Below are 12,252 nucleotides of genomic sequence, written 5' to 3'. Positions count from 1 at the left end.
CTTATGACCCAGATAGACAATAAAAAAACCACGATGATACTGAAGAATTAATACCGCGACTTACAAAGTTACAAATGGCGCAAGAGATTCCATATGATTGCGAGGTTGGTCGTTACGCAGGTCCAAAGAAGGCAACACCACCTGAAAACACTATGAAAATAAAAGTTCCAACTCTAACCACTATAGCACGTACGACACTTGCCTTGACTAGGGCCAGGGAAAGGGATCTTGAATTCTTCAAAGACATGTACAATGGCGGTCCAGAATATAATGGGTACAACACAAAACGAACAAGGGAAGAGGGACAGGCCTTGCAGCCAAGGACTAGGGCAGTTTACCTTCCTCTGATTGATATGCCTCCTGCAGAATATGATACAATACTGACATCAATGCTTCAAATAAAGAGACTCTCTGGGGCAACAGGACAGCCATTCACATTATTCACTTTAGACCAGCAGCTCTACAGATATGCTGTAGAAATTCAATGGGCAATTCCAGAGCTTTTTCCATCTTCCTCGTTCATATTAAGGCTTGGTGGAATGCATATGCTCATGAGCTACATTGGTGCCATTGGGAACCTAATGACCGAAACTGGATTAACAGATATCATGTCTTCTGTGTTTGCTGGGGTTCCGAAAATGCTAGTAGGCAAGAAATTTCCCATGTGCATGAGGGCACTCAGAATGGTGGCAGAAGTGATTCTTGAACCAATCATCAACAATCTTACTGAACAATGCTATGGTACCTTCATGGATAATTTAGAAGATAGAGCAGAGAAAAGCAGGACGTGTAAGCTTTGGCTTGATTGTCTGATCAAACCTGTCTTAATAATGATGGCTTATGTCAGAGCTGAACGGGAGGGAGATTGGTTACTACATGTCTACTGCTCTAAGGCCATGATACCATACTTTTTGCTGGTGGTCATCAAAACTATGCCAGGTTAGGTCTGGTGTACCTGAGAACAATTGAGAATTTGCCAGAGCACATCCTGCCATACTTTCTCAATGGAAAACATGTAATGCGACACAAGGAAGGTCTTTGGAATGGCTTATGGAGCGATCTTTTTATAGAATCAACGTTTATGAGGCATGGGCATGGACGAGCAGGAATTGTTGGAATCACACTAAAACCAGAAACTCTCAAAACTTGGGCACTCAGCTGTCACATCTGTTCTCAATTAATGGAAGATCTTGCAGAATTGAGAGGTGTCTCAGATGATGACAGGTTCCAGGACAGACACAAAGAGGAAGCAACTGCTCGAATGGACAGTGACAAGAAAGACAGGGAAGGCCTTAAGAAAAAGCTGCAGATGTGTATACATCCACTTAAACCAGAGACACATCCCGAACAGTTAGTCAATGTAGCAAGTGGTTCTCTTGCACCTTCTCAGGTAAATGTAGACCAGGCAATCAGCATTGGCCTTAACCAAATGATTGAGTTTGAAAAGGCTTTGCCACCTGGTTTTTGGGAAAGTATACAAAAGAAGGTTACAACTATGGCAGTGACAAAGAAGGGAATTGCCATTGGACCCAAGGTTCTCTATGACACTCAATTGATATTCTCACGAGTGATTGGACTTCAGGCCAGTTCAAGAGAGGTAGACTTCAAGGAAGTTCTGTCATATGAGCTTGCACCAATTCCAACTGCCTTATTTGATGAATCAGGTGAGACTCACACTATACAATTCCTATCAATCAATAATTACATACGAACATATGTAAATGGCTTTATTACCATTATTTTATTACAACTGTATGGTTTTGGCTCAGATTCATATTACCAATTCTATTTTAGGAGAAATGCGGATCTGTAAGTCCAAAGCACACTTGAAGAACAGTACCAGAGTAGAGGTCTCAAGGAGAAATGCAGATAGAATGGACTGCACTGTTCTGGATGGTTGTGCAATCCTCTGGTGTATTCCATGGCCAGCATCTAGCCCAACAAACCAAGCTCTAGTTCAAGACTATGTGGAATCCTTCAAACAGTATTTACAACAGCGACTCAGATGTGGTGATGTTTATCTTGTATTTGATAGGTATATTGACTTTAGTACCAAATATTCAACTCGCAAGGCAAGGGGTCCTGGTGGCTGCAGGACATTTCAGCTGTCATCCAACTCTTCACTTCCTCCTCAGAACCAAGTTCTCAATGTCTCGGATAACAAGCGACAATTGATTCAAATCATTGTTGAAACACTGGTATCAGAAGCTGTTGTGCCTGGAGGCTATCAAAGTAGACTTATCATTACTGGCCAGGAGGATACCCTAGTCGAGATAGCTCCAGGTGGGGTGAACATAAGACGACAGGATCTCAGGACAACTCATGAGGAAGCCGATACTATTACAGTAGCACAGGCTATATATGCAGCCACAGAGGAGGGAAAACATGTGGTTATAGTGGCAGATGACACAGATATTTATATCCTGCTGTTATAACATTATTACAATGAATCACTAGATATTCCCATGTAACTACAGTCTACACAGATAACAAGAGCTTTTATTGATGTACACGCTACAGTCAAGAAGCTAAGAGACATAATTCCGGAACTCTTACCATCGCATGCTTTAAGCGGATGTGACACTGTGTCAATGTGCCATGGAATTGGGAAAGGCAAGATGTTGAAAGCTGTCAAAACTAGCCAGTGTAGCCTCAGCTTGCTCGGTGATGTAACTGCAGATATAGAAGATGTTATCATCCAAGCGAGAACTTTCATGTGTAGATGTTATAATGTGGTGAATGCAACAACAATGACTGATGCAAGGATAAAAGTCTGGGCAATAAGAGCTGGGAGAAAAACCACATCAAAAATTCCAAAACTATGTTCTCTACCACCTACAACAGAAGCCTTTAGGGAAAATGTAAAAAGAGCTCATTATCAGTGTGCCATTTGGAGACGAGCCCTTCAAGATCCCCCAAACATAGATCCCACTGAGTATGGATGGGTTAAGGACGAGGAAACAAAATCTCTTCAACCAGTGACACTTCCACTTTCAAGACAAGCTGCCCCAGATTATATTCTGAAACTTGTGTGTTGCTCTTGTTCATCAGAGACTCCATGTCGTTCCAAAGTGTGTGGATGTGTGGCAGCCAATTTAGCTTGTACTCTATTCTGTCACTGCCAGGGAAGTTCTATTTGTAACAATGAACAAACTATACCAACACAGGAATCAGATGATGAAGAAGAATCTCAAGAGTAATCTCCTTCCACAAAGGAATTCCACATAACATTTCTATAGTCCACCCAAAACCAACCACTTGGTTTATAGTAGTATATAGTTTGTTCATAATGTGGTGAACAAACCAATAAAGAACAAGTCTGCATGAATTGACCTAGTTGCTAGGCAACCATTTTAAATTCCGTTGATATAAAGGTGTGTAGTTACCAAAAATGCTGTATGTGTCTCATATACACATTTGTAGGGATATGTGCAATAAACTGCATGGTTGTTGCTCCAAAGTTGGGATTTTCTTGGTATTACTCAGTTGCTAGGCAGCCATGTTGCATTTTGTTGCTAGGGAGAATTTGCCCAATGCTGACACAGGGCCAGCAGGTTGAAATCCGTTATATAGGTAGAGGTCAATCTAAAACCACCTTAAAAAAAACTATGGACTCTGTTGCGAACCTAAACACAAGTTCTGCCGGACTACGCGTGTCTGAGTGTTGCTCAAAATACGTCTTCAGTGTAAGCATCTAGTTCAGAGAGAACACACGAAAAAAGTCAATAATTCGACAATCTCGTGATGTCGCATTCAAGTAATCTTGACATATTGACGAGTTTCGACGAAACGACGAGTCAAAACATCACAATCATGAGTATTTAGAGCATGAAATATCACGAATGATACACATATTAGCTAAAGATACAAGAATTATGAGTGGAAATTTTCATTGTCGAATCACAGATCTTTGTTGAGCGAATTTAGCGAAAGTCACGAGTTTCGCGGAGAAGTGTTTAACCGTATATTCAACGTAATCAAACATGTATTTTTGTTCATATTTATGGATTTTAAGTTTTTATATTGACAATACTAAAAAAACGTTATCTATTATTATAATTGTCAGTAATACATCACTGCGAACCGACTGTTTCATAGTGTAAACTTGTCAATTTTATAGAAGGTTGATGAATTGACTTCTGTTGTGAAAGTCATGGTTGTGGGCGTTTGCTCTGCATAAATCACTGTGCACAATTTCTAGCCATCTTTTTCCAGGATAATTCCTGAAAAACTATACATTGTCCGCAACAACAGGCAATTTTCCTTTCACTGCGAGATCCCCAGTGAAAGCGAATCAAAATACTAGCAAAAGTGACTCAACGCTGACGTTTCTGGGTATGTCAACGTGTTCACATGCTATACACATTTGCTGGTATGCAAATTGTTATGAAGTAAGCAAAATTGCATTAAGGTAGAAGTGAGGTTTGTACATATACTCGTAGCACAGAGACAATACATCTTAGACGCCATGATTGGCCGCCAAGTTCTCGTCGACAAAAAGAGATTACCACGACATTTATGCATGCTTTTTAGTCATCTCCAAAAAGCATGGTTTCATAGACCAGACACCCCATTTGAGAAGTCTCGTTATTTCTCAATCTCAACGAGATCTCGAGGATCAATTGCATAAACTATAGTTTGTTCAGAAACGATGTTGATCGTGTTATTTATAATATAAAATATAGAACACAGTAAAATCTATAAAACTACATTCATGTTAAAAGCTACTTAATGGTCAGAAAGACAGCTTTGATTAGATGAACAAATATCTTCAATGTTCGTTCAGACGTTTTATTACATTTTTTTATGAGTTTATTTTTTAAATTTCCCGCAGGGCAACGTAACGTGTCAGAATCAATGTATATTCCGAGTTATCATGATTATTATTTGTTAACAAAAGTAAATAATACGTGCTAAATAGTATTACCAATTTTGATTCTTCAAAGCATTGAACCACACGACTAAAGAAAATGTCAATGTTTCATTAACGCTTCGTTTCGTGTTGTTATATATCTAAGCATAAGTTACATTTTATTTATATATACTCGCATACGTCAGAAGTGAATACCTCACTTTTAGTGTCAATCCAAGCGTAGTGTGAGACGATGCTACTCTACTTGCGAAAATCAGGAGTGTCTGCTGACGTCACACTAAGAGTCAGTATAGCTGGATTATACATTTAGCACATGCACAATTCCTCGGTTCGCAAACATTTTGAATAATCGAACTATTGAATGATTACTAAGGTATGTATGAATGATCTGTACGGTATAGATACTTGGAAGTTTAATTATATCCGCATATTATATACCGGGGTACTATTGCAATATCATGGAAGTTATTACTTCAAAAGCCAATAATAATGAGTAATCGGCTAAGACGATTTACAGGCCAATATCAACACCCCGGTCATAATTAATATCAATCAACGATAATGTCTTGATCAAATTAAAACAAAGATTCTATCGTCCATGAACAAGTATCGGACATTAACATCGACAGTGTTATTGAAGGAACATACTCATTAATACTGTGTCACGCAAGATAGTCTCATGCTGTTTACAACATAACTTTCGCATCATTCATCATTATTTATGTTTCAATGGTCAACTAAACAACACAATGCTACAAATCGCGATTTACGTACGAGAGAAATATCTACTATATACATTACAATATTAAGGTATTGTGCTTCATCTCCTTTTTTACTAATCCCGACATTGAAGCGAACTGGAACAGTTCCATAAAATGGAATATTCATGAGGATGATAGTATTTAGACTGATATGTTTCTAATTTCTATTTCATGCTCAAACGTAACGATATAATGACAGATAAGCATTATCTCTGTGTGATTAAACATTACGCGCAGAAAAGCAAATTGTTGTGATATGCGAATATCAGATTGAAAACAACAATTATTTAGATAGTACAATGACAATAACTCATACAATAGCGATTGGAAGTTTATTTTGAACAAAATATCGCTAACTAACTATCACATCTTGCCGATCTCGAAAACCACCGACGGCAAATGCAAATGCGCGACCATCAACGCGCTTAGAAGTCACGCTTTATTAACAAAAAACTAGTACACAATTATAAGTGTAGTTCCGTAAAATCACGATTGCTCTGTCGATCTGATACTTAGAGCTGGTTGGTAATACAAAGATTATAACCTGATATTACTTATTCGTAAAGCTGGTTGCTATTTGGTCGTGGGCTGTGTTATTAAATAACCTTCGGTTCGTAGATAGTGTAGCGAATGACGTCACTCATATCATCCAGATCTAAATAAACGTTGATATTGACTGAAGTCAAGGACAATGCGCAGTGTCATCGACTCTTTCATTGTTTGTAACAGGTCATGTGTCCCGGATTTTATGACATTCGAATCCAGTGATACACAAAATGACGTTGGAGGCCAAAAAGACGCTGTTAATTATCAAACGATCATTCGACCACGTTTGACCAATGAAATTTGTGTATGGGGGTGGAGCAGCGTTAATAACAAGATGGTTCGGTGATAAACTCCTAATAAAATGTTCACTGAATATGGGTATATTGTATATTTGTAATGGTATACATAAGTATATATAAATGTCGTAAATTTAAAATGCGAATAATCAGTAATCATCAGATAGTTTCCAAAAATATCAAACCAATGTGCATGTGCTTCAATAATTTATCACCACCTTGCACACGTCAATGTATATAAATTTGACCCAATGACAAGTATTTAGTCTTTTATTTTTTGTATTCCCTCAATATTTAAAATTTAATAAACTGGTTCCGAGGCATGTGTTTAGTTGTGATGGAATATAACTATCACATGACGTCACTTTAAATAGGGAACTACTGACATATAGTAATATGAACACTGATGGACACAGATGCTGAAATATAATATTTTTTGATTAGGTTCTGAGAGGTTCTCGTCTTCCATTTTATGAACATTGTTCTCATCATTGGGCTCGAATAAGTTGCGATTATACATTATGTGAATTATTGCCTGGTAATGTTATAAATGTGAACTCATAAACCGACTAAACTATATTATTTGTTATTTTCTTAATTCCCTCATACATTTGATTATTCTGCAATGTTCTAAAAAAGACGTTTAATTCAGATAGGGGATGTCGATCATTTTACAAAACGTGGGTTCATCTTACTTTTTTGATTTGATATACACTAACGCCAATTAAGGTAGAGATGCAGTTTACCTGACAGGTATTTTAATTAGTTAAATAGAAATCCAAGATGACCTCCCTTGTCCACAAAACTATATTTATTTTCAGAAATTTTATTGTATGAATTTTAAAAATCTGTTAGTATTTTTTGTTTTTTATGGACACTATAGTTTGAAATATGTACAAAAATGTGCTTTTTTGGTCAAAACTGATTAAAAAAAATAGCTTCTAAACTATGCGTCTGTTTCCTGTGAAAATTGGTTTACGGGTACATCTAATTACTATGAAGAAAGTGCCGTCTTGAAAACTGTCTACCGGTTGTCAATTTTGCAGGGTAGCAGCTCAAATTTCACTACTTCAAGTTTATGCATAATTTAAAACCCAGGCTAGTTGTCTGTACGATTGTTGTAACACTGTTCAACAAAAAAAAAAAGCCCCGACGGCGTTTTGAAGATAAACACATTGTCAATTATTTGTGAACATTTCAAAACAATAGGTCAAAGCGTCTAGGAGCTTTTTTTTTTAAGTTATGGGATGGGCACTAAAAAGAAGCTAAGATAATTGCTAATTTGCATAACAATTCACTCAGTAAGAAGTTTGCTAATGCTCATAATTAAAATGGCTGTAACAGTTTCAAATTTAAATGTATTATCATTATCTAAAATGTTAAATATTGTGCATAATTTGGAGATCCCGTCATTACTTTTTTCACCGTGTTTCTTTTTTAATATTTATGTACAGCCTTGTTCAATCTTGCTAAGCATTCAAAAGAGAGAATGTTTGCACCTGTTATCTATACTTTAAAATCGTCTTTTGAGTATGTTCCACTATTCACAATTCTACAAAATGTTAACAGTCTATAGCCAAGACTGTTTGAATATTAAATTCAAAAATTCACTCCCAAGTGCCCACAAACCTGCATCTCTACCTTAAATTGGTTACAATGACAGTAATATTAAACGTTACACTTATTTGGAACACGTGTATGCATTTTTCGATGTATATAAATAACTAGGTGGATTATCAGACAGTTGGCGTATTTGAAGTTAAAACACGGATTCGTCTTATATATTTCTATGCACGACTATGTTGCATGCCTGTAATCGGTTCTACTGGAACTGAATGTGTATAACATTTGTTAGTCTGAACTTGCATGAAATGTGTCAGTTAAGATCGTGAATTAGTGTCCATCCCGTTCAACAAAATATAGACATTACAAAAAATACACTGTACTCCTACAATTAATTAAGTCATACTTCATGCTTATTCCGTTTTTTTTTTATAATCTCACAAACTAGCGTAAGCGGGGAAGGAAAGAAGAGACAAGGAACGACTTGAGGAAAGCATGATATTATTGTGCGAATAGCGGTTCATATTATTCCAGTTATCGAAACAATGTAGAAAGCATCTTCTACATCTATGAATCGTTTAAATGGCTGACATTCTATCTAATTTCTACGTACGATAGTTCATCCAAATTTCATCGTGGTGTACGTGCAGATCACGTTAATTCATAGTTGTCGCTGGGGATCTCAGAAACAGGCTTAGTAGTTTTGTCAAATAAGGCCGTGTTATCAAAAGTTTATGTTGCGTCATACATTGAGGTATGTACAACATACTCAATCCAAATTATTAATATGTGAAAAAATGTCAGAGAACAATTACCAAGTATTTATTGTTGTCGCGTATTTGATGGAAATTTTCAGCCATACATCAAAATGTTTAATACTTTTAAAAATATCTTTCCTCAATACATATTAATGTGTTTGTCAAAGCATCACATATGTCACGCCGTGTCGTAATCGATAAAGGTCCCACGTGACGTATACATCGCGTGTGAAGAACATTGTTTGCTTAGACGAAATTTGATCAATGTCTGCATTGCGACTGTGTTTTAACATTGTTAACATACCTAATTATTCATTGTTATAAGTGTTCTTTACTTGTATAAGCTTATGGTATTGTTACTTATATTTTGCTTCAGGTGATATCAAGTAAAAACTTCATAATGGCGAACAGTACGATGATTTATAACAGTAACATCACTACTACTGAACCACCCGTAAACGTTACCAGCCTATTTGGATGGGTAGAGTTATGTAAGGTTATCCTGTCTATTCTTGGAGTCGTCGGGAATCTTTTGGTCATTGCAGTTTTTACCAGTGTAAAGAGGCTTAGAACAACGACAAATTATTTTATAATCAGTTTGGCCTGCGCCGATTTTATCTCCTCATTGACAATTCTACCCCTTCCAATCCCGAGTTACATTCCATCAAATCTAGCCGGGGAGCTCTACTGCCGTGTCATCTACTCCACCGCCTTCTTGTGGATCAGCTTCAAGGCTTCGGTTTTCAATCTTGTTGCTGTTACCATTGAGCGCTATTTTGCTATTGTGATGTCGACCAAGCACAAGAAGATATTTACTAAACGTAATTGTCATATATTCATTCTCATCGTTTGGCTGTGCGCCGCAACTGTAGAAAGCCTGGCTTTTTACATATTTCCATACGATTACACTCTCCGGTCATGTATAATCTGGTGGCCAAATGAGAATTACCGACTGGCTGTTGGCGTCCTACTCTACCTTGCATCGTTTCTCATTCCCGTAATCATTCTGTTGATTGTTTACACAAGGATCCTCGTGTTTTTGAAGCAGCATGCCAAAGCTATGCTGTCTCGCAACGAAAACAACAGCCCGGCATATTCCCTCTTGAAGGCGCGGGAAAAAGTGGTAAAAATGTTATTTATAGTGGTGATAACATTCACAGTTTGTTGGGCACCAAATCAGACGTTATTTTTAGCGTTCAACTATGGCGCACCGCTGGATCACTATGCCACGTACTATCAATTTTTCATAATCCTTGCATTCTGCAACTCTTGCCTCAATCCAATGATTTATTCATTTAAAAACAAGCAATTCAGAGATGGGTTGCAAATTGTGTTCTGCAAGAAAACAACAAAAATACTACCTGGAAGTTCAGAACAGACACAAGCCCAAACAGTGCACACCGTCGACCACAGTGTTTGAGGAGACGCGTTAAATCTGTGATAATATTGAAAACTGTCATGAAATGAACTATTGCAATGTTTGATATTTGTGTTTATAAAATGAGTTACATGAGCGTTTTCACCCAGGTAGATTATAGCGGTTACAATTTTTGTACAAACTGAACTACATTATAACGGCAGAATTAAAGTCACTCCGGGTCTCGTTACTATGCGATCTTGTGTCGTAGGCGCCTTTGGAATCACATATCCATATACAGTATGTAGTAACTTTTCATAGCATGTAGTCTCGTGTGTATATCTATTTTAATAAGGATAGTTGTTGCGTATAATGTAGTTTTACGTATATTGAGTATTATGACATAGTAAGATTACCAGCAATGTTATCATCCAAACCACTTGGGGGACACAGTAGATAATACATAGTATAATGAAGTCGTATATTTCACTAACTAACATTTAGAATATATGTCTTATTAAGGTAGAACGCTACACAAAAGTAAAATTATTGTCATTTTCTTTACTTTTATCTATTTGATATGTCAATTGGTACAGATTAGGAAAACGAAATGAAAATATGTGGTCACCATAAATAGTCCGTTTTGTCTGTTTTAGGGCACTTCAACTATGGCCAGAAAATATCTCAATATCTCTGTTTTTTCTTGGTGACATGTGGTGAAAAATATATAGTGTCTCACAAGGTACCTTTTTGCTGTCTAGAAGTATTTAAAATTGACAATATTTTAGTAGTTTTTTTTTTAAACTTGGAAATGTATTTTCATCGGCGTCTATGGAAATTACTAGTAAAATAGCATTTTATTCGTTCGATTTTAACTTTTTTCTCAAAAATCAGACTAACAGTGAACCAAAAAACTTCACATACTGTTGACCGATACTAATACCATTAGTTGTAGACAGATTTTGACACAGAAATTGCTACTGCTATACGCGCTAAAATATGCGCACAACAAAAACTAACGAGTAGCATTCTACCTTAAGTGGTAGAACGTTAAACTACAATGATCATGCGAAATATACGTATCTCGGGAATGTAGATGTAGATTATAAACACAACACAGTTTACTGGGATTGAATTATTTAGATATTGAGTGTAATTGAGAAAAGTGTACGTGACACTGTCAATTAGACTACGCTAGCTACAATGTACAAGATGTATTATGTTTAATATTGTCAAAAATAAGCACGCTCTATAGTGAATATAGCACTAATACAGATGTTCATGAGCTTGAGCTTAGTTCATTTTAAAATGAGCGTTAATAATAATCGCAAGTTATATTATACATTCTGTCGACACAAGAAGCATTTTCTGTAGATGCTTCCAATGCAGTTCAGGGAAAATATAGTTACAGTAAAAGTGTTTTTTTTAGCACTACAGTGACAACTGAAAATTGCAAACAAATGATGAACAAGAGAAGATATTTTGGTCATTTCGTGTTTTGAGTATTTAATTTTTATATTTAATAATGTAATTGTACTTTGACAAACTAATGTTGCAAAATAACGTAATTAGAATAGCAGCACTAGCACAAGAAATAACACTCGGCCTGCCATTAAATATAAATGTGATATGTTATTATTATAAATATTAATACTGTTATACAGAAATATTTCAGCTAGTGATAGTATATTCTTTATCTGTTTTAAACATTTAATTAGCTCACATAGTGGTTCTGTTTCGTTTCACTCGTATACTGGAGTAACTGATTTTGCTTCTCCTCATCACTTTTAATGAATTGATAAATGTGAAATGAATAGTGATGTGGTCTTTAAAAATAGAGGATGAATAGCACTATGATTTTATTGACCCTGAAATTAGGGCTTGTCTTTTTATTACGTTTATTGAACAATATATATCATAAGTGTAGTCGTTAATTGTGTTGTCTTAACGATGTGGATATAACACAGGGTATATAACAATTTAAATTGAATTAAATGCTTTAAATGAGATATACCTTATCTGCTTGATTGGTTTATGTTGTTAATTTTGAATAATCAGCTATGTTAATTGAGTGGGTTTAAACATAATCGTGAAGCCA

At 36.2% G+C, this 12,252-nt stretch overlaps 1 protein-coding gene across 1 annotated transcript; it reads left to right on the top strand.

Moving 5' to 3' along the window:
- Window positions 1-9,197: 9,197 nt before the first annotated feature.
- LOC102807327 (galanin receptor type 1-like) lies at window positions 9,198-10,217 on the top strand. Its single transcript, XM_006820033.1, has one exon. The coding sequence runs from the start codon at window positions 9,198-9,200 to the stop codon at window positions 10,215-10,217; it is 1,020 nt and encodes a 339-aa protein (XP_006820096.1).
- The last annotated feature ends 2,035 nt before the right edge of the window (window positions 10,218-12,252 follow it).

The sequence above is a fragment of the Saccoglossus kowalevskii genome, chromosome 5 (assembly GCF_978046115.1).
Source record: "Saccoglossus kowalevskii chromosome 5, keSacKowa6.1, whole genome shotgun sequence".
NCBI lineage: Eukaryota > Metazoa > Hemichordata > Enteropneusta > Harrimaniidae > Saccoglossus > Saccoglossus kowalevskii.
This window is presented reverse-complemented; position numbering and strand designations above follow the sequence as displayed.

Bases quoted from the DNA above. Each gene is read 5' to 3' on its own strand.
- LOC102807327 (XM_006820033.1), top strand. From the start codon at position 9,198: ATGGCGAACAGTACGATGATTTATAACAGTAACATCACTACTACTGAA.